This window comes from Nycticebus coucang, chromosome 5 (genome assembly GCF_027406575.1).
Source record: "Nycticebus coucang isolate mNycCou1 chromosome 5, mNycCou1.pri, whole genome shotgun sequence".
Taxonomy (NCBI): domain Eukaryota; kingdom Metazoa; phylum Chordata; class Mammalia; order Primates; family Lorisidae; genus Nycticebus; species Nycticebus coucang.
Genome location: NC_069784.1, coordinates 115,559,191 through 115,585,635, shown reverse-complemented (window position 1 = coordinate 115,585,635; position 26,445 = coordinate 115,559,191). Strand labels below are relative to the sequence as shown.

At 41.8% G+C, this 26,445-nt stretch overlaps 1 protein-coding gene and 1 non-coding gene across 2 annotated transcripts in view; both read right to left on the bottom strand.

The window, feature by feature from the left end:
* Nucleotides 1-16,462, bottom strand: part of ECT2L (epithelial cell transforming 2 like) — an 80,729-nt gene extending 64,267 nt beyond the window's left edge. The window contains exons 1-2 of the mRNA XM_053590613.1: nucleotides 16,361-16,462; nucleotides 14,853-14,965 (exon numbers count right to left, since the gene is read on the bottom strand). Coding sequence (XP_053446588.1) covers nucleotides 14,853-14,965; nucleotides 16,361-16,462 — 215 coding nt within the window. The remainder of the gene's footprint in view (nucleotides 1-14,852; nucleotides 14,966-16,360) is intronic.
* A 4,442-nt stretch (nucleotides 16,463-20,904) lies between these two features.
* Nucleotides 20,905-21,044, bottom strand: LOC128586853 (U4 spliceosomal RNA). The gene has a single exon (XR_008380316.1). It is a non-coding gene; the product is annotated as a U4 spliceosomal RNA (small nuclear RNA).
* Between the last annotated feature and the right edge of the window lie 5,401 nt (nucleotides 21,045-26,445).

Sequence of the window (26,445 nt, the reverse complement as noted above, 5' to 3'; positions counted from 1 at the left end):
TTGCATGAAAAAGGAAGAAAGTTGACAGTGACAAATACCAGTGGCCATATAAATGTGCCTTTCCATCCAACGATTTATCTTCTAGGGGTTTATCCCAAAACAATGATGAAAGATAACCTAAGCCTAGGATTTAACTACAGAATGTTCTTCGTTTTGTCATTGTTGTTCTTCATCCTAAAGGATGGTCTTCTAAGTGTTAATAATAGCAAAAGCCAGGGGAAACAAACTAAATGTCTGAGACCAGTTATGGTATATCTAGGAAATCTAATAAATCTTCAAATTAGTAAGACTGAGTTGAAAAGGGAATCTATTCACTACTTTCAAAAACCTAGACATGCCAGGGAATATAACTGCAAGATGATAAAGCACAATCTCTTCAAAAAGAAAAGTCATGAAAAAGGAAATCAGCAAGTCATAGAAATTAAAACACAAGCACACACCAAGATAATAAGTGGGAGCTGAACACCACAGGAAAGTTGGGTCCAGTCTTAATGACTCGGGAGGTGTTTTCCTAGTGAGAAGCGCACAGACCTGGGGGGAAGGGACAAGGAAGTGTGCCTTCTCCTACAGGCACAAGGTCCATATTAGATCTCTTAGCACTGTTAGAGACCCCAGGCTGCTATATACACATAAAAGCAGGTGACAAAATGAGAAACCCAAGGGTTCCCGGTGAGGCAGACATAAACCTGAAAACACTCACCCTGTGTGTTCACACAAACCAGAGCAGCTCTCCGTGGAAAATAACCTCCAAACTAAAACGCCCTGAGGGAAGGTCAGCAAATGAAACAAAACATCTATCACCCCAAGAACTGGAGGTAATGAACCAATACAAAAGATTTTAACATAAGCATGCTTAAAATATTTAAGGAGTAATCAAGGTAATAACAAGAGTGAATTTTTTTTTATTAAATCGTAGCTGTGTATATTAATGCAGTCATGGGGTACAATGTGCTGGTTTTATATACAATTTGAAATATTTTCATCAAACTGGTTAACATAGCCTTCATGGTATTTTCTTAGTTATTGTGGTAAGACATTTATATTCTACATTTAGTAAGTTTCGCTTGAACCCTTGTAAGATGCACCGTAGGTGTGGTCCCACCAATCACCCCCCCACACACACCTCGAGAGTGAATTTTTTAAATGTTCATTTGGATAAAAAGAAAAAAAAAAGGCAGACATTGTAGAAATTTAAAAAAAATTAGTTTTCAAAATTAAGAGAAAACTACTACTTGGATGAGTTAGATAATAGCTTGATTGAGCTCAGGTGTTTGTGACCAGCCTGAGCAAAAAGCAAGACCTCATCTCTACTAAAAATAGGAAAACTAGCCAGACATAGTGGTGTACACCTGTAGTCCCAGCTACTCAGGATGCTGATGTAAGAGGATTGCTCAAGCCCAAGAGTTTGAGGTTGCTGTGAGCTATAATGCCATAGCACTCTACCCAGGGAAGTGAGACTCTGCCTCAAAAAAAGGAGAGAGAGAAAACTAGAGAATCTTAAGCAAAATCTGGACTATGGAATACTATAAAGTCATTTTAAATGATGATAAAGGTTGAAGACATTTAATTTGGTTCCATGCACTATTTATCCATATGCGAGCTTCAGGAAGCATACAAACTTCCTGAAATGTCAGGCAAATTATGCATAAAGGTGCGGTGTGTTTTTTCTATGGAGCAGATTGTTTGTTTGCTTGTTTTTGTTTTTTTTTTGTTTTTGAGACAGAGTCTCAAGCTGTCACCATGGGTAGAGTACCGTGGTGTCACAGCTCATAGCAACCTCAAACTCTTTTTCTGTTTTCTTTTTCTTTTCTTTTCTTTTTTTTTTTTTTTGGCCAGGGCCGGGTTTGAATCTGCCACTTCTGGTGTATGGGGCCAGTGCCCTACTCCTTTGAGCCACAGGCACCACCCACAACCTCAAACTCTTGGGCTTAAGCAATTCTCTTGCCTCAGCCTCCCAAGTCACTGGGACTACAGGTGCCCAACCACAACACCGAGCTATTTGTTGTTGTTGCAGTTGTCATTGTTGTTTTAGCAGGCCCAGGTCAGGTTCAAAACCACCAGCCTCGGTGTATGTGGCCAGCACCCTACTCACTGAGCTATGGATGCCACCAGATTGACAGTTTTTAAGTATGGTTTGAACAGTCCTTCTCAAAGGAGTACATGATCCACAATGACTTAAAAACTATATTGTCCTGTGAACATTTGCTATGGTTGTGCAATTCATTGAGTCACTTATTAAATCAGTTATTTTTTGGATCCCTTTTTATAGTCTTGGGTTATAATGATAATGATGAGACCAAAAAAAAAGACAAGTAAAGAAAACAAAAACAAAAATGACACAATTCTTGTCTTTATGAACAAGAAAGTCTGGTTTGGAAGAAAGCATCAGTTTTAAAAAATCCAACAGATAAATGTGAAATTACAGCTGTAGTAAATCTTCTGGAGAAAACATCCACAGTGCTATGCTAGTATGGAGAGAACCAGCCGTCCAGAGAGCAGTGGGGAGACTTCTCAACTAAGGCTGAGTGGGTTAGAGGCAACTGGGAGAAGCGGGCAGTAGAGGTGAAAGAACCTCCTAGGTAGAGGTCAACACATGGCTCCACGGAGGAGGTGAAAACAGTAAGTACGGTCAAAGCAGAAAGAACTTTGGAGAAAGTGGGAAGAGATGAAACTGAAGGAGCGAGAGGAGCCATATCCTGGCAAGGTCTTGGATGCCATGTTAAGGGTTATAATCTTTTAAATTAAATATGTTAAACAGAGATGTGATGACATGGTCCCATATCAGTCTGAATAGGCAATACAGATGGCACAGGGAGGGGTGAGGGAGTCCAGAATGACAGAGAGACAGAAGGCCATGGCTGCAGCCCAGGCCAGAGGAAATGGTGGCTTAGCCTGAGGCAGTGTCAATACAGATGTAGAGAGTTGAACAGATATAAAAGATAATGAGAGTAATTCAATAAGTGATGATTAGAAGACTCTTGGGTTTCGAAGTTTTAAAGCTGAGCAGCTGGTGGTACCATTTATGAAACTGGAGAAAATGGTCAAGTTTTAACTGAGACAACTATGTTTACTTGGACATGACATGGTGGGTTGGCGGTATCTTCAAGACATCCAAAAATAAACCAACTAAGCCACTAGATACAGGATAAGATGCTCAAAGGAGCTGGCTGGGCCAGAGATTAAAATTGCTTTATCACTGATATAGAAAATGTTAAATAAAATCATGGGTATGGATTAGTGGCCTAGAACAAGAATTTAGATTTAAAAGAGATGGCAGGGTTAAAACTGACTGAAGGAATGCCCACATTAAATGACAAAGAAATGACTCATCATTAGACAAAGAACACAGGAGGGACAGGAACAAGGGGCAGAGTAAAGCCAGACAAACACATACCGTGCACACCATGGGAAGACAGCATTATGGGGAGCAAGTACTTGATGCTTCTGTAAAGACACTAAAAAAGATAACTCTGAAAAATTGTCCTTTAGATTCAGCCCTATGGATGCAAGATGGCAGAAACCAGCTGAGATAAGCAGTGAGCTGGAACTAAAGATCTTGGGACACTCACTGCAGATGACGGTAGGGCAGAGGTATGGCCTATGGACTATACCCATGTTTTTCTGACACTTGTTTTTGCAAAAAATTTTAATAGAACACAGTCACACCCATTGGCTTTCCTATTGCCAATGGAGCTTTCACACTAAGGGGGGGTAGAGGTTAATAGTTACAACAGAGATCCTTCAGCCTACACAGCCTAAGATATTTACTATCTGACCCTTTACAGAAATATTTTGCTTACTTTTGTTGTAAAGAGATTTGGAGGGAAAGCATACAGCAGAGAACACAGGTAGAAGCTGGATTTTTCAGAATGTGCCCTGTTTTCTAGATTTGACTTCGGTAACTTTGTAAGTCTTTTACATAATTATCAAACAAAATTGTATTTTTTTTTTTTTTTTTTTTTTTTTTTTGTGAGACAGAGTTTCACTATGTCACCCTCGGTAGAGTGCCATGGTGTCACAGCTCACAGCAACCTCCAACTCTTGGGCTTAAGTGATTCTCTTGCCTCAGCCTCCCAAGTAGCTGGGACTACAGGTGCCTGCCACAGCACCCGGCTATGTTTTGGTTGTAGTTGTCATTGTTGTTTGGCAGGCCTGGGCTGGATTTGAACCTGCCAGCTCTGGTGCATGTGGCTGGCACCCTAGCTGCTGAGCTACAGGCACTGAGCCCAAACAAAATTGTATTTGATAACAACAATCTCTAAAACTCAAAAATAAGATTTTAAAAATCTAATTTTTATGAATTATTTACATAACCACACAGATAGGAACTATTTTATTTTGAAGCACTGAAATTTAACTGTCCATCCCTAAATGTGATATTCCAAAGAACAAAAAGAATTGCCAAAAAAATTTTTTAACTGATTTCAGTAATTACACTGTGAACGGTGATGATAGTTTTGTTATTCTGGGAGTGTTATGCATGTACTATTATGGCACAAAGAAAATGAGTAATTATGTTAATGTTGTGGGGAACCAAGATTTCCTATTGAGAGAGAGGGCACACAGATACCATATAGAATGACTAAGTAAAAACCCTGCCTCCTCGAACTTGAATTGGGAGTATGGATCTGAACTCATGATGTATTGTAACTTTAAAAAAATTATTTCCTAGAAAAAAGAGAATAAGGAAAGGGAATCTATATATTAAAAGAAGTTAGAGCCAGGCACAGTAGATAATGCTTGTAATCCCCGTATTTTGGGAGGCCAAGGTGGGTGGATCACTTCAGACCAGGAGTTTGAGACTAGTCTGGGCAACATAATAAGACTCCATGTCTACAAAATAAAAAATCTAAAAAAAATTAGCTGTGCGTGGTGGGTCACCAATAGTCCCAAATAGGAGGATTACCAATGCAAACTATTTTGTTTATATGGTTTTGATTAAGCTTGAAATTTTCCAAAATGAAGAAAAAATAATTTCTAGTAAGCAATCTACCCTGCTGGTGGCTTTCTCCTGTAACTCTAACTGGCTGGTGTGCGTAGGGGAGAAAGGAAGAAATTGGTTCCATCAAAGGCTGGAATTTTAAATGATAAATATGGTGAAAAGCTTGAGCAAAGGAGTTGAGAGAACTGGAATGCGAATTACTGAAAGGACAGGCTATGGCCCCTAAGTGGGTAAGAGGCTCAACAGAGTACGCAGGGTATTAGGCGTGGTTTCCATGTGAACGCCAGTGTCATACAGAACACTGACTGGGTTTGGTATATAAAGGAAGTGAGGAATCACATGATAAAGTCTTAAGAGAAGGAGAGAGCAATGCTGGGTATGGGCAAAGCAAGAATGAGGGTAACTGAACAGAATTTAAAAAACATTTTTTTTGCATAATTTTTTTTTTTTTTTTTTTGAGACAGAGTCTCAAGCTGTTGCCCTGGGTAGAGTGCCGTGGCGTCACAGCTCACAGCAACCTCAAACTCCTGGGCTCAAGCGATTCTCTTGCCTCGCCCTTCCAAGTAGCTGGGATTCCAAGTGCCCACCACAACGCCCAGCTACTTTTGGTTGTAGTTGTCCTTGTTGTTTGGCAGGCCCAGGCTGGATTCGAACCCGCCAGCTCTGGTGTATGTGGCTGGCGCCTTAGCCGCTTGAGCTACAGGTGCTGAGCCAAGGATAATTTGTTAAGCCAAGGATAATTTGTTTAATCTGATCCATGTATAGTTATATGGATGCCCGTGAACATAAAAAGTTAGAAGGTTATGTATGGGCCGTGGGATTATTGTCAACTGACATTTTCCACTTTTTGCTTATCTTTATTTTCTTTTTTCTTTTTTTTTTTTTTTTGTAGAGACAGAGTCTCACTGTACCGCCCTCGGGTAGAGTGCCGTGGCGTCACACGGCTCACAGCAACCTCTAACTCTTGGGCTTACGCGATTCTTGCCTCAGCCTCCCGAGTAGCTGGGACTACAGCCGCCCGCCACAACGCCCGGCTATTTTTTGGTTGCAGTTTGGCCGGGGCTGGGTTTGAACCCGCCACCCTCGGTATATGGGGCCGGCGCCCTACTCACTGAGCCACAGGCGCCGCCCTATCTTTATTTTCTAATGCGTCTTCGGAAGCCTACTACTGAGTTAACAAAGATATCCCAAGGCTTTGACACATGTCTCCTCCAAATGGAACCCTCATCCTCCAAGTCTTTGTCCTGGTCCTTCTCACCCTCAGATACCAGCATAAATGTCACAACCACAGGGCAGACTTCCCTGATCCCCTGGACCAGGTGAGGTCTTACTATGTCGTCTTTGTCACTTAGCACAGTCACAGCTATCGATCTGATACCCGTCAGGCTGGCCAGACCCGCCTCGGCTTGTGGGGAGTAAAGGCTGCTACGTGCATACAGACACGTAGTCATTACATAACTGCAGTTCACCTTCCTGCGTGGGAGACTCAGTCATAACTTCTGGGCAGTGTGGTGCTGGGGTAGAGAAAGAAATCCTGACTGCAACCAGTACAGAAGGTCCAGGTCCTGTTGCCAACAAAAAACTATTTAGGCCACCCTACAGGCAACCATATGATAGTGGAGGATAATAGTGGAATTTGGGATGCTATGTCTGGGTGCAATCAGAATCCCCCCATGTTTCCAGCAGGCTGACAATTCCTACTGCCAAACACATCCCTGGGAGAGGCAGACTGTCACTCTCTGAGCTCTTCCTCACTGCCACCGCAGAGCCTCTGCTGAAGCCTGGGTCCCTCACACTTGATGGAGTGAAATCTAAGCGCCGCTTTTGAGTTTTCTTGGGCCCTTTCATGATTTAATGCCTGTCTCCACTGCTGTCTCACTCACTGCTCAGTCCCCAGCAGCTGCCAGAGTGCTCACAGCTGGGCTGGGGCTAAATAAATTAAAATAAAGAATGAAAACAGAATAAAAGTTGGAAAATAGAAAAAGAAAATTGCTGCCTGTAGTAGTTTCCTGCTGCTGTTCTAACAAATGGCTACAAATTTAGTGGCTTAAAAAAAGCACAGATTTCTTTTCTTAGGGTTCTAGAGGTCAGAAATTTTAAGTCAGTTAAGTCAAGCTGCAGTCAGGGGATTGCATCACTAGATCCTTACCCTTCCCTGCTCCTAGGGGTGCAGACGTGTGAAGCACCCCCAAAATGTTTACTATGAGGCTCCAAACCGTGGATAGCAACACACCCTGTAAGAATGACGCGTGCATTTCTTTTTCCTTCTTCACGGTTTCACAGACAGAGGATTCATTCTTTCTATAGATTTTTTTCTTTCCTTATTAAGTCAAAAGCTTTCCCCTTTGCACTTAAAGGAAGCACTTGATGGGCTTCTTCTGGCCCATCTCAGTGGTCAGCATCACTGCTCTTGTGCTTTGGGGCCATTATGAAGTCAAATAAGGTTGACTTGAACACCAGCACTGCAGTGCTGACGAGGATCTGAGCACCAGATGCTACTGAGTGACTGATGGGTGGCCAGCGTCTACAGCGTGGATCCACTGGTCCAAGGAATGGTTCACTCGGGATGGAGTAGGACAGCACCAGATTTCATCATGCTACTCTGTGGCCCACCACCGAAAACTTTAAAATTATTTAATTCTGGAAGTTTCCATTGGTATTTTCGAACCAAGATTGACCATAGGTAACTAAAACCTTGGAATATTGGATAAGGGGAGGACTGTTGTCTGCAGTGAGAGGCCTGGTTATCTCCCTTTTCCCATTTTAGTTTCATTTTACTAAAACATAAACTACATACCCCAAGGACTTTGACACTATGTTCGCTCAGAGCTGTGCTTGGTTTTTAGTATGTGCTCAGTTAGTATTTGTTGAATGGTAAAGAAAGAAACTTTAGCTTTTGTCACGCCTCATTTACTTAGCCTTTTTTAAGTAAAATAACCTCAATTTCTATTTAGAGGTCCACATAATTCTTCAGAGGCTGACTCTGTAGCTCTAAAAAGCACATAAGCTAATCTCTCAGCAACAGCAATTGGTCACAAGTGGGCATGGACCTGAACTAGCACAAAATCAGAGTGATGCCCAAAGAAATGTATTTTTCTTCTGGGCACAATGGAGGAAATGTGAGACCGGGGCTGTGAGTCCAAAGGCAGAGAGACAGAAAGCGACAAGTTTTTGCTTTTATTGCTGAACCACTGGAGTAAGCGTCAACTGCAGCCAGACCTACCTCTATGTTTTTTGTGACAGTAAAATATTTCCTTTATTATTCATGTCAAGTTTGGGGCTCCCTAAAATGAAATACATTCCAAACCCACAAAGTAGCATTGTAAGTGTAAGATAAAAAGGTACCCACAGAAGTGCACGAATCATTTTGCTTCATTGCACTGAGAATAGAAGAGACAAGACAGCTCACATCATCTGGGCTCCTCCCTCTGAAGGCCTTGGGGCCCTCAGGTCATTCACGTCTGTGTCTTGCCCTTGGCAGTTTCCCAGATCAGCTGGGAACTTGGTAAAAACAGCTTCCTCCACCCTGCTCCATTATATTAAATCAAAATCTCTATGCTTGAAGCTCACTGTCTGTTTTACCAACTCCAGGTGATTCTGATGGGCTGTCTCATCTCAACTTCTGTGAACTTGACTTCCCTTGGTAGAAAGAAGAGGCAGCAGAGTGTATCTTAGCGATAATGTTCTGTGGCCTTCAGAGTTTGGATAACTTCTTTTTGAATCACTTCACAGAAGTCCCAGAATAAATAAATGTGGACTGTGCATGCGAGTCACAGGGCTCACGCCTATCTGTCAAAAGCATCTGTTTGACTGCTAACTGCTATTTGCTTTTCCTCCCTGATTCTCAGATAAGGTCTGAGGAGTTTAGATGACCAGAGAAGTGACTACTAGACAAATGGACTATGATAGACCATTTTTAAACCTACTTATCTCCCGTTCACTGTTCTTAAATAATGAGGGCGGCTTCAAGGTTAGTGAGTTCAAGGAGCCAATGATGTTATCAAGGACCAAGGAGTTTTCACATTTTCTTTCTTTCTTTTTTTTTTTTTTTTTGAGATAGAGTCTCACTATGTCACCCTCAGTAAAGTGCTGTAACATCACAGCTCACAGCAACCTCAAACTCTTGGGCTGAAGTGATTCTCTTGCCTCAGCCTCCCAAGTAGCTGGGACTACAGGCACCTGCCACAATGCCCGGCTATTTTTTGGTTGCAGTTGTCTTTGTTGTTTAGCAGGCCCAGACCAGGCTTAAACCTGCCAGCCTCAGTGTGTGAATCCGGTGCCCTACTCACTGAGGTGCCAGCCAAGTTTGCACATTTTCACTTTGGCATCCTTAGCAGCTAGCTTTGGTTCTCAGGTTTATCCCCAGAAATGGTTCCCAAATAACTAGCTGCTTTGAACATCAATCCTCAGACAACAGCAACCACAGGCTAGCAGAGGGGAAGAGGGCATGTTTCTTCCTCAAATCCCTTTTTAAGATCCTTTAAGAGAGAACTCTCCAGAAGCTCTCCAGCAGCCACCCCTTTATATCTCTATGGGCTGAATTAATAATATCTACACACACTTTCCTAAACCAGACACTGTCAATGTCTGCATGATTAAATCCAGTCCAACCCTGACCCACCCTTGGTGGGGTGGGGTTACCAGCCGCCCTTGAAGCATACATACCTGGGGAGAAAAAACAGCTTCTATCAGGAAGGAGAAAAATATGGAATGGCTTGGGTGGGCAGCTAATTAACTATGTCTAATCTACCAAACAGGAATTAGAGAAAGACAAAGGGAAATCTATCCAATTACCTTGAATTAATAAAATAATAAAGAGTCTGGAATAAAGCAAAATATTAATAATCTCCTGTATTCTAAAACTTATCTTGAAAAACTTCTCCTTCCTAGAGAACTGTCATATGAAAAAAATTTTTTTCTGATTTTTTTTTGTTGTTGTTATTTTTGTAATGGGGAGTGTTTTAGATATCTGACCTCATTCAACCAGCATTTATGGAGTGGCTACCACCTGCCTAGTTTTGCTCTAAGTGCTAGAGACAGAGGGGTCACCACTCAGCTTCTGTTCTAGTGGAGCGGGCAGACAGTTAATAAATAAGCCAGGACTGTATGTCACAAAATGTCAGGTGGTGCTAAGTGCTGTACAGAGAAGTTAAACGTGATAAAGGGAGAGCAGCAGCACTTACTCACAGAATGGAAGTGAGAACGTCAAGTGCATGGACTTGGCCTAAAGTGAGCCAGGGCCCTTCCGTCCATCCATGCTGGCCTCATCCCCTATCCTGTAACACAGATTTGGGTTTGGGGTTTTTCCTTTCCTTTTAAATTCAAGAATTTTCTTTTTTAACTTCTTCTACCCCTAAAAACCATTACCAATACAAAATGCTAACATTTAATATAGTTAGTTGTCCAGAACCAACCAACCTATGTAGAAGGAAAGCCCATGTCCACAACCCTGGGCTTAGGGGAATGAAGGACCCATGTTTCCAGACTTGCCTTGGATATTTAATCAGCAGTAATTTTAGAACAAGTATACAGAGTTTATCTCTGAATATTCCCCTCTCTTCTCTGACAAAGATTCTGTGCTTGACCATATCACCTTGGCCCAGCTGGGCACTTCCTTGTAAAATCCAGTTTTGTAAAGAACCCTGCTCAGTCAGTTTAGCAGGAACTCCCCCCACTGAGTAGTGATCAGGTTCCTCCTATTGAGCCCTCCCCGAGGTGAGGTCTGGTCACCCTGGCCTGTCTTCAGTGAGAGTCCTGTGAGGTCAGTGTAGCCAGAATTCCCTGTCCTCCAGATGTGGCCTCTTAGTAATTAATCCTCCATCCCCTGACCCCTACCCAGCTCCTTGGCTATAAATTCCCACTTGCTGACTCCATCTTTGGAACAGAGCCTGATCTCATCCCCCTACAACAAGGCCTCATGGCAGTGGTCCCTTTACCCACCAGGATGGTCCTGAACAATACCCAGCTTACTGTGCTTTAACAAGTGTCAGTGAGTGATTTTTTTTTTTTTTTTTTAATTTGGCCAGGGCTGGGTTTGAACCCGCCACCTCCGGCATATGGGACCGGCGCCCTACCCGCTGAGCCACAGGCGCCGCCCTGATTTTTTTTTTTTTGTTTAGCACTTCCACTACCTCCACACAAAAATATTCTCCTTTTAAATGGACATTTAAATGGACTCAGAGGCATGAAGCTGTTCTATTTTCAAAGTTAACCTGGAAGTATGTTGTCTCTGACAAACCACACACTTGATCTTTTCACAAATTACAGCTGAGACAGGGGTCCTCAACTAAGCCCTTCCAAGAGCTACTTGGAAAGAGCTAGATTGGCGGGGGGGTCTTCTCTCTGAAATACATGTTGGTTGATACATTTCTCTGCCCTCCCACCCCATTTCCAGTCTGTTCTGATGGAGACAAGTGACAGGAGCTAACCCCGCCTGGGCTGATTGTCATGTCCCTCTCCCCTAGCACCTGCACACGTGCACACACACCCAGGGTCCATCCAGCCTCCTCTTGGGAATTCAGTTGCAGGGTGTTGCCCCACCCACCCGGGAAAGCTACAAGTTTGAGCAGGTCCAGCCCTGGAATGAAAGGCCTTTGTACAAGGCATTGCCCCTGGCTGCTGAGCGCAGGCAGTTTGAAACTGGTCTCACCAGTATGGCAAGGACACTGATTCAAACTCCTCCTGTGTTTTTCCAAGTGTGACAGACACAAACAGCCCAGTTTCCTTTAAGAAGTCACAGGAAAGGTCAAACTACTCAAGTGACAGGGGAGAGACACCACTGGAAACCACTAGTCATGTGGACAGAGAAGCTGACTGTGCTGGGGTAAAGCTGTGACTGTGGTATATAAACCCTGCTGCACTCGAAGATGAACAGAGAGAGAGGAGGTTGAAGTTGGGGTAAGGAGGAGAATTTGCCAGAAGGATGGTTTATGAAGCTGAACCTTAAAAAAAGCCTTAAATAACATAAATTTCATTTAAGAAATCACCTTAAAATTTAACAATACAGAATGTTTATCAGGAAAGAGAACTCTTAGATATGTGAATATATCTCACAGAGATTAAGAAGAAACTTTAAAAAAAAAAAAGCTGTGATGACATATTTCCCACCAATATTGCAATACCCTGTTTATAACTGTAACTGCCTGAATTAAAACAAAATTGTTTGGTAATTATAAAGCATAATAACTAAAACAATGGCCTCTCTGCCTTGAGAAAGGTATTGCACAAATACAGTCTAGCTTATCTATAAAGATTTCAGGCATTCAAATACTGCTAATTTCTCTCATTTATTAATAAGCTTAATCATAGTTATGGGGAAAGAGATGACAGAAATAAATATGGTTCAAAAGAAATTCATAGGCTCAGAGCCTGTAGCTCAGCAACTAGGGCACCAGTCACATACACCAGGGCTGGCGGGTTGGAATCCAGCCCGGGTCTGCCAAACAACAATGACAACTACAACAAAAAAATAGTCGGGCATTGTGGTGGGCTCCTGTAGTCCTAGCTACTTGGGAGGCTGAGGCAAGAGAATTGCTTAACCCCAAGAATTTGAGATTGCTGTCAGTTGTGACAGCACAGCACTCTACCAAGGGCCACATAGTGAGACTAAAAAAAAAGAAAAAAGAACTTCATGATAATTAAAAGTTGTTTAACTGTTACCATGGACAATCCACTCCTGAATACCTGTATGTACCTAAGAGAAATCAAAACATCCACATACAAAAATGTGTGTAGAGATATTCATTGGCAGCGTTATTTACAATAGCCAAAATGGGGAAATAGCCCATATGGCCACCAACTGATGAATGGATAAATAAAATATGGCATATCCATACAATGGAATATTATTTGGCAATAAAAAGGAAAAAATATTGATACAGGCCACAAAATGGATGAACCTTGGGAACATTATAATATGTGAAACAAGCCAGACACAAAAGAGCACATGCTGTATGATTCCATTTACATGAAGAGTTCAGAATAGGAAAATATAGAGAGGCGGAAAATAGATGTGTGTTTTCTCAGATGTGGGGGTGTGCAGATGGGGAGTTACTGCTAATGGGTAGGGAAGTTACTTGCAGGGTGATGAAAATGTTCTAAATTCAGATTGTTGTGATGTTCACACACCTCTGTGAATATACTAAAACCACTGAATTGTACCCTGAAATGGGTGACTTTTATTGTTCATGAATTATATCTTGATAAAGATGGTTAAAGGAACATCGATTGCATTAACTTTCCTGAACTATGAAATACAGACTGCTCTCTGCAGAAACACAGCTATCAACAAAAAGCAATTTCACTGACTAGGTTAGTGCCATATTTTTGTCCCACAGAAAGAATTCAGTATGAGACAAAGGATGCAATTTCCAAGAACAAAATGTCAGGCCTGATGTTAAGCTGCCTCAAAATAAACCACAAGATCTCTAATGACCTCCAGTGGTCACAACGAAAATTGCCCGGTTTCTGGTACATGAGCCTAGACTATGAAGCACAAAGCAGTTATAAATACGAGGGTTGGTCTGTTATTTTTATCTTGAAAGCTGCAAAGCTGGAATAAAAGGCAATGTAGCCAATGACTATTATAAAATTCTCCTCCTGTGTATTTTTAAACGTTGACTGAAGCATTTATTTTTCTGTGGCCTGTGTAACCTCTTTCAACAGGGCCAGGAAGGTGCCTGCCTCCTGCCAGTGACTCCATCAGGGACAGTCAATCTGCTTTGACAGTCAGTGGGAGGCAGGTATTATGAGTGAAAACAAGCCAATTTGGTCATGCACAATTCTTGTATCCTCTTTGGTAGCTTTCTAAGAACTCCAAAGGTAAGATACCTCTCCCCCAGGTTCTAGTGAATGCCTATTATAGAATTTCCCTGAACAGACACTGATAAATAAGCCCAAAGCACTTCATACAGTCTGCTCTGTAAGCTTGGTGAAGTCCCAACTCTCTGTGCTCTGGGTTTTCTCCCACTGGGAAAGGACAATGTACTAGCATTCTGTTATTACCCTCCTCGGTGGCCTCAGGATACTAGAAATCCCCTAGACTGACCCAAGACCACTTATTTGGGGATGACCCCTGGGGAACCATTCTTCCAGGCACCTGCTACCAGGTCCAGGCATGGCTGGAGAATGTTTTGTTCAGTCCACACATTACGCATACCTTGAACTTCAACCAGCCCAGGTTACTAATATCCATTTGGCTCGTTAGTAAGCCCACTGGATGTTCTGATAATAACTAGAAGTATTGGATAAACTGGGGTTTTGTGACCTTCCCAACCTACAGCTTTCTAACATCCCTAGAGTCATTAATCCATTAATTCCTGATCAGAATACTAGCTACCCCTAGGTGTAATTCCAACTAACAAAGGTCGCATTGTCAATGCTGAGTATTTGAAAGTAAATTACAGACATAAAGTGAGGGAAGGGGAAGAATAAGAACAAGAACCCCTTAGTAGTCCTAGATCACTACAGCACGAGTCTTGCCCATACTCCTAACTGTTGTTGCCATTGTCACTGGTCACGTAGTTTCCAGATCATCCATGTATTTAACGATTATTTACAGAGTGCCTACCAATGTCCCAGATATCCATTCGGAACATATTGTCTACCTTATAGTTCCCAGGAGAATTTAATATCCCAAGAGGATGTTAAAAATGTATTGGCTGAGGCCTTGACAAGTTTTTACCAAAAGGAAACAGTCTGGCAGTGTATGAAGTATTAAAACCCTCCACGAATGGCTTCATTTCAGTCTCAAGGAGAAGCAGAGCCTGCTTATAAATCTTAAAACATCAATTGCTTTATTTCCTAGGAAAAAAGTAAACCTTTTAAGGTTATATAAACATATTTTACTATTATATATTTTGTTTTCTTTAAGAACCAATGATATGTAATTACATCATTAGGCTACATTTACCTTAATTGTGATTTACTGCATCGTAAAAAAATTGCGAATAAGAATTCTTGACGTTGCTTGTTAGTCCAGAGGTCAAACCAATGACTTATAAGAGCAACTCTTTCCTGAAAAAGCTGGAAGTGGGGGAAATGACATATCACACGACAGTTTACAGTTCAGCACGTTCTTAGTTGCTAAACAATCTTTGGACAATCTACCGGCAGCTTCACGACAAATATTTGCGTAGAGTACTACACTTTGCAAAGCATTTTCACATGTGTAGCAGGGGCCTCTTCTTTCAGGTTAAACTGTTTTTACCCAGGGATACCAACAAGCCCAGGCTTGTTGGGTGGGCTGGTGGAAAATACTGGCGGGGATATAATTACCGAGGGCTTCTGAAAAACAAAGAGGTTTTTTCCTGGCTCTTGTTTCCACCTAGGCTAAGGAGGCCTAGGGAAACAGAGTCCAGACATTTCGTCTTGAAAATACATGCAGGAAACACTCCTTTAATTGTGAGAACAGGAGCTTTTGAAGTAGGAATGAGTTCACTAACCCACAGCCCTGGATCTTCTTAGCACTCACCATGCTGGAAGTTAATAAGTAAATAGCCACTGTCAGTAGGGTGTCCAGGGAGGACATATATCAAGGAGCAGAGTCCCCAAACCTGGGGTTCAGTCCAACTTTGCTCACATAGACATAGACAAACTCACTGTCTTATTATAAACCTGGCTTGAGCCCCAGCCTGTCTAGTTTCCTTCCCTATGAACAAGGTTGAGTCCACGAGGCGCTGAGAACCCAGCTTGCCTTCTCCATTGCCAGAGATGCCCTAAGCCATTCAATGATGGCTTCCTGCATTACCTTAACATAGGAGTGGGCATCTCCAGGCCATGTGGAAGCACATGGTTGGCACAGGAGGGAAAAGAAAATTACAGAAACAGACAGAGAAACAGGTATGAACACTCCCATATCACCTCTACCATTAAAAGCACCTTCCTTTCATTTTTCCTCCACTACAGCAACCCATATATGTCTCCAAGGCCTCTATTTCAGTGGTTCTCAACCTTCCTAATGCCATGACCCTTTAATACAGTTCCTCATGTTGTAGTGACCCCCCCAACCATAAAATTATTTTCATTGCTACTTCATAACTAACCACAGCCCTGGATTTAATTTTGCTGCTGTTATGAATCATAATGTAGATATCTGATATGCAGGATGGTCTTAGGCGACCCCTGTGAAAGGGTTGTTCAATCCCCAAAGGGATCGCAACCCACAGGTTGAGAACCACTGCTCTATTTTGTCCCTGGATGTACAGAGGAAAAGGGAGGCAGACATGGAGCTGGGGACTGGGCTGAGGAGACACTGTCTCTGGGACAGACAAAGCTGGGTTTGTTTTTGTTTAAACTGACTCAAAAACTAAATTCTTTGGAGGGGTTTTCTTTAAAACTATGGCAACATGAGACCCAATATATCACAATAAAATTAACATTGCAAATTAAACTAGTTTTATTCTGGAATATGCAACTCACCTGTCTATTTAATGAGGCGTTGCTAAAAGGTGTCCAGGCACTGAACCTTGTGTGGTAGCTCTCCACTTCCAGGGCTTTCCGAAAAGAATCCCTGGCTGACATCCCAGCAAATTATTTTCTTCCACTTGTAGCAACTATAAGTTTATTTCAATAGACATATAATTAAGATAACCTAGAAACATCCAATTGAAGTTGTCCTTACAAGAATTATATAGTTACAGTAATTCATATATATAATATAGAATTACAAAAGTTAGTAAATGTGTATACACCCATGAACACTAAATCATTGTAATTATTCTGTCCTTATCTACTTACATTCAAATCTGAATCTAAATAAAAGTTCTTTATTACTTCTCAGAGAAAGTTGGAGGTAAATAAAAATGTTTCAGGAAATGCTATTCATGACTTAGAAATTGGCCTGATTCTTTATTAGTCAGGAAGATTGAGTTTTTCTTTTCCCAGAAAGCAAGAATTTGAAGCCCTGAAAGAGAACATTCTATCTGCCCATCTTTTGAGGACAGAAAGTAAAAAGGCTATAGAGAAAATAATTAGGCTAGTGTATTAGTTATCTATTGCTGTGTAACAAATTACTCCAAAATTTAACAACTCAAAACAACACTCAGTATCTCAAGTTTCTGAAAATCAAGAATCTAAGTACCATATTAGTCTGCAAGGGCTGCCATAACGAATTACCATGGACTGGGCATCTTGAACAACAGAAACTCATTTTTTCACAATTCTGGAGGCTTGAAGTCCAAGCTGAAGGTGTTGTCAGCATTGGTTTCTCAGGAGGCCTCTCCTCCTGGCTGGTAGACGGCCACTTCTCGTGGTGTCCACACACAGCCTTTCTCCAGTGTGAAGGCAGGAAGGGAGCTCGCTGGTGCCTCTTCTTATAAGGACACCCGTCCAATTAGATTAAGGGATGAAGACCCCATGACTTCATTCAATCTTTATTATCTCCTCATCAGGCCTATTTGCAGATACAGTTGCATGGGGGGTTAGAGCTTCTACATGTGAATTTAGGGGAAAATACATTTCAGTCCACAACCAGTATCTCTCTTTGTCAAGGTCTCTTTATAAGGCTTGCAGGTGTTGGCCAGGACTGAGTCTCATTCGAAGGCTCTGAAGCCCATTCATGTTACAGGCAGAACTTGGCTCCCTCTAGCCATTGGCTGGAGGCCTCCCTTCCCTTCTTACCCCATGAGGCTTCTCCATAAGGAGCTCAGGTGGCAGCTGGCTGCTGTCACAGTGAGCACATGAGAAAGTAAAAGAGGGCACGTGAGGGAAGCCACAGTTGTAACCTAACCTCAGAAGCAACATCCCATCACTGTTGCTATATTCTGTGGTTTGAAAGCTAGTCACTAGGTCCAGCCCACACTCAAGGGGAGAGGATTATATACAAAAGCACAAACAGTCATACAGTCTATCCCAGATCACCCTGTGGGTCCGTTTCCTTCCTTTTCTACATGCACAATACACTCATCCACTTTTTTTTTAGATAGTCTTACTGTGTCATCTCGGTAGAATGCTGTGGGGTCACAGCTCACAGCAACTTCCAACTCTTGGGCTTAAGCAATTATTCTCTTGCCTCATCTCCCAAGTATCTGGTTCATTTAATCTTTATTACCTCCTTATCAGGCCTATTTGCAGATACAGTTGCATAGGGGGTTAGAACTTCTACATGGGAATTTAGGGGAACAATGCCCAGCTATTTTTTGGTTGCAGTTGTCATTGGTGTTAAGCAGGTCCGGGCCAGGCTTGAACCCACCACCTTCGGTGTGTGTGACCAGCACCTACTCACTGAGCTACAGGCGCTGAGCCACACTCACCCACTATTTAAGAGAGACAACCCAAAAGTTCCACTTTCAACTCAGAGTCCAGGAGATATGAATAATCACAACACCATCTAGAGCAGTGGTTCTCAACCTTCCTAATGCTGCAACCCCTAAATACAGTTCTTGTGGGTTGCGACCCACAGGTTGAGAACCGCTGATCTGGAGATCAAGGTCTCTTGTTCCAGAGACCTTTGAACTAAGAAGAGAAGTTCTCTGGTTCTTACCCCTACATACAATATGTGCAATGATATAACAGGGAAAGGAGGACTGCAATAAATATTGCCATTTTTAAAGGAAAAGGATGAAATATGAAAGGCTGAATAGCAATTCTGTAATCCTGCTATAGAGGGCAAAGGCCCAATTATAATCTTCATGTTCTCTCTTAGAGCATGCCAGTGATTCCCTTGACAATGCCAATTTCTCATAATCTATCTAAAATTATTTATTTGATTCTAAGCTGTGTTAAGTGCTCCAGTTCTTTAGAAACAGTTCTTTTCTCCATATACAGTTACTTGCAGGTATTTTGAGCCTATCAGGCTTCCTTAGGAAGAGCCCAACAAGTCTCCCTTCCCTGAGATTTTTTTTTTCAACGAAAAGTATTTGCTGGGCACCACCTTGTTAGATCCTAACAACGGTGTGACAACCATCCTTTTGACTTGGTCCCTGTCACTAGGCAGAGTTTTAAGCAGTATTTTTTGCTCAAAGGCCTTCTCAGTTTTTCCATTACTAGTTGAAGACATGAATCAATTGTTCCTTCCAGCTTTACATTTTCCTGAGTTTGGGGGCTTTCTCTGGAAAGGATAACACAAGTTGGTATCATATTAAGTAGAACAACTGCCCAGTTTGTGGACTAAAATATATCAACAAGAATATTACAGCTGCATTGCACAGCTCTAAACTGGAAACAACCCACACATCCATCAATAAACAGATTGGTCGAGCAGATAAAAGTACCGCCGTATGTCCATGGAATGAACTACTAGGCAAGGAATAACCTGCTGCCACACAACACTATGGATGAATCACACACACCATGTTAAACAAAAGAAGCTAGAAACAAAATCCATCTCACATGGTTTCTTTTGCATAAAGTTCTATACTGTGGTGTTAGAAGTCAGGATAGAGCTTACCTTTGGGAAGGAAAGAGAGAACAGTGATCTGGATGGACCTGAGATGCGATTCTGGGCACTGGTTCAGACCTAGATGTGGAAGCCCGTCCTTCCCTCTCCACTCATGATTTGCATATTTTTCTATAGCCTCTATTTCAATCAAGTGGTTTGTAAAATTATATCATTTATGATAATATCAAACACCATTAAGTACCCATAAAAAGTATAAGCTTCCTGAAGAAAATTAGAAAACTTTGTTAAAAAGTATTTTTTAAAGACCTAAATAAAGAGAGCTATGTCTTATTTGTGGATTAGAGGACTCAGAGTGAGAGACTAATCTTGATCTACAGATTCAATCCAATCTCAGTTAAAAAACACTCTCAGCAGATATTGTGAGGGGTGTGTGTGTGTGTGTGTGTGTAAAAGCTTCAAAGCTGATTTTAAAATATTCATGGAAGTGTAAAAAGGGCCAAAAACAGTCCAGACAATCAGGAAGAACAAGGAAGGGACACATGTCTCTAGACGCTGAGATTGACTGTAAAGCTGAGTAATAAGATGATGTGGTTATCAGTTTGGGGATAGACAACTAATCAGGAACCAAAGAGAAATACCCCAGCTAGACTCAAGTATACATGTGCACTTGTTAGATGATAAATCAAAGGCACAAGAGAGGGATTTTCCCATTTACAGATAACAGATTATCTGTTTAAAAAAATAGAAAAGAGGGCGGCGCCTGTGGCTCAGTGGGTAGAGTGCTGGCGCCATATACCGAGGGTGGCAGGTTTGAACCCAGCCCCGGCCAAACTGCAACAAAAAATAGCCGAGCACTGTGGTGGGTGCCTGTAGTCCCAGCTACCTGGGAGGCTGAGGCAAGAGAATCACATAAGACCAGGACTTGGAGGTTGCTGTGAGCTGATGCCTAGGCACTCTACTAGGGCAAAAAGGTGAGACTCTGTCTTGGGAAAAAAAAAAAAGAAAAGAAAAGAAATTGGACTCCTTTCTTACACTACACACACACACACAATCTAACAGCTTTTCATATACAGTATATAAAATAAATTACATGTGGTTTGTAAATCCCTAGAAGACAAAATTAAGAACAATGGATGAAAAAAAATAAAAAATAAAAAAAGAACAATGGACGATGTCACAGAGGAAGATTTTGACTCAATATAAATGGGGAAAAAATGACTTCGCTGCTCTAGTTGTCCCGGGAGATCATGTTTATTACTGGAGATAGCAAAGCCCAGAGTAGATGACCCCTTGTCAGTGATACTCTAACTGAGATTCAAGCATCAGAAGCATCTAAGTTTCTAAGTAGCCCTTTGTTGCTATAAATTCCAAGAAGAGAGTACATAATGGCCTGGAGCAGCTGAAGAAACTTTGCTAAAGAGTCGGAGGAATTCCAAGAGACAAACGCTTGCAGAGCCTCTCCTCCTGTTACACGTCACTGAGTCAGAACCACATTTTAAAATGAGTAGATTAGAAAGGCACGTAGCATATTAGAAACAATTTTTTTTTATGTAATTTTTTTAAACTGAGAAATCCTTTTGAGAAAGAAGGGTCCTTTTTTTAAAAAAAAAAACTGAATTTTCAGTCCCCATAGAGACTGTCAAAAGTTGCCAGTGCCAACTATATGGCAAGTTGTCGTGGTGGGGTATTGGGAAAGTTTTCAATTAGCAATACTTGTGCCTCAGATAAACCTCATTGGCTGTGATACTGGCATTGTGCAAACCTATATTAGGAACAATTTTAGAAAGGTTACGGAAGAGCAGCATGCCATGGTGAGCACCAGATTTGGATCCCTGCTCTGACTCCCCCAAAGGGAAGCTTTACAAGTAATTTGGTAGCTGAGCCTCAGTTTCCTCATGTGTAAAGCACGGCAGTGATATGACTTGGCAAAACTACATCATAATAATGTGTTGTTCAGATAAAAAATCCTCATGGCAATGTGGGAAGTTAAATACCTCCTTCTGAATCAACATTAAATCAAAACAAATCCTTAGTTTCATAAGATGCCCAGCTGTAGTTATGTGAAATTCTTCCAAGAGCCAACATATGGCATTTTTACTTAGCAAGTTCTCAAAGTTGTTATTAGCCTCTGTGTAAAGGGATTACTGAGTTATATAATGAGCTGATCATAACAGAAGAGTTATGTCTCTGCTGGTGGGTTTACATATGTGAGCACAGCACAATATATTATGTTTGTGAACATACCTATATGTATACATGTCCACAAGATTATTTTCGTTACATAAAATGTCAATATTTCTGACCATTTAACCCAGGGAGAAATGGCAGGTTAGCTCTCACCATTTCTTTAATGAAATGATTTGTTTTTCTTATTCCAGCATTTTATAATTCCTCCAAAGAGTAGTTGCATAAGACATTAACAGGTATTTTTCCAGAAAACAGCACCTATGATTAAATATGATTGGAAAATGATTGATTGAACAAAAATTAAACTTGGGGTTGTTGTTTGTAGAATATTTTAAAAGCGTTAATATGCTAATGTTCACAGTGGTCTCCAAGAGGAGAAAATATAGGCAGTGTCTCCCTTGTTCATTGTTATATGGAGCCTATTGTGTGTATTGATTATCTAATGTGGTTATCATAGTGTTTATCTAATTCTGTGTAACAAATTGTCCCAAAGCTCAGTGGCTCAAAATAACAAACATTTATTATCTCACAGTTTCTGTGAGTTAAGATTCTATCTGGGTCCCCCAGCTCAAGGTCTCTCATAATCCAAGTGTCAGCTGGGGCTCTCATCATCCCAAAGCTGGATGGGGGAAGCAGTGACTTTCAAGCTCACATAAGGGGTTGTTAGCAGGATACAGCTCATCCCAGACTGGTGGAACAAAGGCCTCGTTTCCTTGTTGGCTGTTGGTCAGAGGCTCCACTGCCATGTGGGCCTCTCTGTGGCTTAGTTCACAGAATGGCAGCTCCCTTCCACCCAGTGCACAAGCAAGAGGGCGGAGAGGGCAGGCAAGATGGAAGTCGGAGTCTTTGTGCAACTTCAAACTCCCACGCTCATGCAGTCATCCTGCTTCAGCCTCTAGGCACATGCCACCACACCAGCCTAAGTTTTCTATTTTTTATAGACACGGGGTCTCCATAGGTTGCTCAGGCTGGTCTTAAATTCCTGGCTTCAAGTAATCTTCCTACCTTGACCTCCCAAAATGTTAGGATTTCAGCAGTGAGCCACTATACCAAGCCATACTATCACTTTTTGGTTAGTCAGAACGGGAGTCTGAAAACATGGTCAGCAAACTATATCCGGCCTACCACTTAATTTTATAAATAAAGTTTTATTAGAACACAGACAATCTCATTTATTTTTTGTATTGTCTATGGTTGGTTTTCTAGTATAAGAACAAAATTGAGTATTGGCAAGAAAGACCATATGAGGCTGGGTGCAGTGGCTCACACCTATAATCCTAGCACTCTGGGAGGCCAAGGCAAGTGCAGTTTAAGACCAACCTGAGCAAGAATGAGACCACCAGCTATAAAAATAGCTGGGTACTGTGGTGGACTCCAGTAGTCCAGCTACTTGGAAGGCCGAGGCAAGAGGATTGCTTAAGTCCAAGAGTTAGAGGTTGCTGTGAGCTATGATACCATGGCACTCTACTGAGCATGGCAAAGGGAAGGGAAGGGAAGGGAAGGGAGTGGGAGCATGGCCCACAAAACCAAAAATATGTATTATCTGGACCTTTACTAAAGTTTGCCAATTCCTGCATTAGAAGTCCATCCCCGATTTAAGGGGACGAAATTCACAAAGACATAAATACCAAGGAACTGGGGTCATTGAGAACCACTTTAGAAGCTTCCTACCTCAGCATCTGCTATAGAGTTAGGCACTTGGCAAGTGTTTGCTGAATGAATAAATGTCCATACTGATAGTATTTGAATGTGTCTCCTCCAAAACTCAGGTGTTAGATTTTAATGGCCAATATAATGGTATTAAAAGAGGAGGCCTATACGAGGTAACTATGTCATGAGGGTTCCTTCCCTTGTGATGAAATTCAGGCCCTTTTAAAGCTTCAAACAGCATTCAAATTACTTGCCCTTCTGCCTTCTGCCCGCTGCCCTGTGAAGACACAGTATTCCTCTTGGAGGATACAGCAACATGGTGCCATCTTGGAAGCAGATGGCAGCCCTCACCAGACAACTCAACTTTGATCTTGGACTTTTCAGTTTCCAGAACTATGAGAAATAAACTCATGGCTTTTTTGTTTTGTCTTATTGTTGTGTTGTTGTTGTTGTCGTTAACCTAGTCTCAAGTATTTTGTTACAGCAGCACAAAGACAGGGATCTACCAGTTTCCAAATTCAAGGGCTAAAAGCAAGTTACTAGTAAGAAAAAAAAAAAGGGATGGCTCCTGCGGCTCAAAGGAATGGGCACTAGTAGCATATGCTGGAGGTGGCGGGTTCAAACCCAGCCCCGGCCAAAAAAACTGCAAAAACAAACAAACAACGACAACCAAAAAACCACAAATTTCTTCACTGATTATTAGGATTTGACAATTGTATCACAACTGTGACAATTTATCAACTTGTGTGATCCTCTTATTAGCAATCGCCATCATTATGGTAAATGACTCATTTAGTAAAATAAGCTTAGAATTGAATCAACATGTAGATATGATGGGTTATTCTTTCATGACATCAGCACTTTTTTTTTGGAGACAGAGTTTTACTATGTCACCCTCAGTAGAGTGCAGTGGCTTCACAGCTCACAGCAACCTCAAAGTCTTGGGCTTAGGCGATTCTCTTGCCTCAGCCTCCCAAGTAGCTGGGACTACAGGCATCTGTCACAACACCCGGCTATTTTTTTGTTGCAGTTCTCATTGCTGTTTAGCTGGCTGGGGATGGGTTCAAACCCGCCAGCCTCGGTGCATGTGGCTGGTGCCATAACCATTGTGCTACAGGCACCAAGTCATCACATTTTTTTAAAAAGAAGCCTTTTAAGGTACTCATTTGTGATGAGAATTCACTCTGGGGGCAAGAATACTCACTGTGAATTATGTTTACAATATGGCAATCCCCAACATCTTCTAATACCAAGAGAGATTCAAAGCCTAAGCGTATAAAACCAAATTCTCATCCATTTTTCATCTTTCCTGTGTGTCCTTTCTTCAAAAGCTAAAATACTGTACCATGATATTCCTCCTTCGTCAGGAATTCCTCCTTGTTCTGTTCTTTACAAAGTGGCACATCACTACTGGAAAAGTAAAAGTGCAGGCAGCCAGTCTCACAACCCCATTTTTGGCTTTGAATTGAAACTCCAGAGTGGGTGATGCAAACTGGAAGCCTCTTAGTCACCTCACTCTGTAAAACAAAGGCCCTAATGTATCTAAAGTTTTTTGAAAGAAAGGAATAAAATAGGGATCCAGATCTGTGGCTCTTCTCATTTGTAACTGGATTCAACAAACATGCGGGGTAATAAAATCACAATGGGGAGGGGAATGTGCTGTATTTAACATCGTAATTTTTGTTTGAGTGTCTACACTGACTGGCCCTGCGCTAGGAACTCTCTTCCTCATACACTAGCTTGTTGAATCCTCACATTCACCTTGGGATTTAGATTACAGAAGAGAAATGTAGTTAAAAAAAATCGTCTAAGGTCATACAGGTGCTAATCGGCTATCAAGTTTAAAAATTATACTAGAATTTTCCTAAAGTGTATGTGTAACTTGAATTGTATATACAACTGCCATGGATTTATTTGGAAATGCAATTGCTATGTCATGGCCAGCTACCCTTTACCGCTGGCATATTGGTGAGGAACTTGGCAATTGACACTAGCACTTCTATGCTTTGGGGGGAAAAAGAAGAGGTCTGTTGTGTAACAACCTGTGATATTGTGAAATAATAGGAAATATATTAGTCTCTGCCCCTGGTCCTGACACAGAGCTCCTAAAACCCTTGTAGATATGGGTGCTTGGAAATTTGTTCTAATAATTTAGTCATTGATCCCAGTGCCTAACACAGAGCCCCTAGGAATTTCCTTACTGATAGCAGTATCTTTTGTTCTAAGGAGGTGACTCTTGTTGGGCCCCTAGATAGCATCAGAAAGAAGCTGGTTGCCAAGGGAACCAACCACGTGATTAGAGGGTTTCAGCTCCATCCCCTGACCTCAAGGAGAGGAGAAGGACTGAAGGTTGACTTAATCACCAATAGCCAATGATGCCTATGTAATGAATCCTCCATAAAGCCCCAAAGGAATAGTGTTCAGGGGCTTCTGGGTAGTGCTCCAGGTATCTGGATGGTGGTGAGCCTGGAGAGAGCCTGGAAGCTCCCCACCCTTTCCCATAGTCCTCACCCCATGCATCTCTTCCATCTGGCCATTCATCTGTGTTTTTTGTAATATTCTTTACAATAAATAGGTAAACATAAGAACTAGGATTTATAGCTCCTTGGGGTGACACACACATCACAACCTGGCATTGTGGTTGGTATTTGAAGCAGTGGACAGTCTTATGGGACTGAGTCCTTCCTTAACCTGTGGGAAATGATGCTCCACAGAGAACTGATTTACATTATGCCACACTGAGTCGGTGGATCTGGAGAACTGGTGTGACCAAAGATGAAATGTGTGGAGTGAGTATGGGAGAGCAGAGAGAAAAGGTTTTTTCCCCTTTAGAACAACCAAAGCCAGACTGGGGGTTCAATAGGTGAGCAATTGCTGGTCCATACAGAGAGGTAAATCATTAGTGGGATAAATCGGAAGAGCCATCCTGTCAGTTAACTGTGTTTCCAAAGGTTATACAGCTGGAGAGATGTCAGTTAGTCTGGTCCTGCCCCACGGCCGTAGACAGGTGGCCTAGAAGATTGCGAGAGAACACCCGGCCCTGGCACAGACTTGAGTACTTCTGCAATTCACAAATGCAAGCCGCGCAAAGACTCACTTATTTTATTATTTAAAATTTACTCCCTTAATATGCCTCACAGAGGTATATTTGTCTGGTTCTAAAGATTGCAGAAAAGAGTACCAGAAAGGTGCGTGTGAGTAGTGGAAAACCAGAAATGAAAGACTATTCCACTTACCTCTCCCACACTCTGGGCCTGTAAAAATGTAAACCAGTACATAGCGTTTATTAAAGACACAAATAAACAATGGATAATAAAAGTGATAGCAC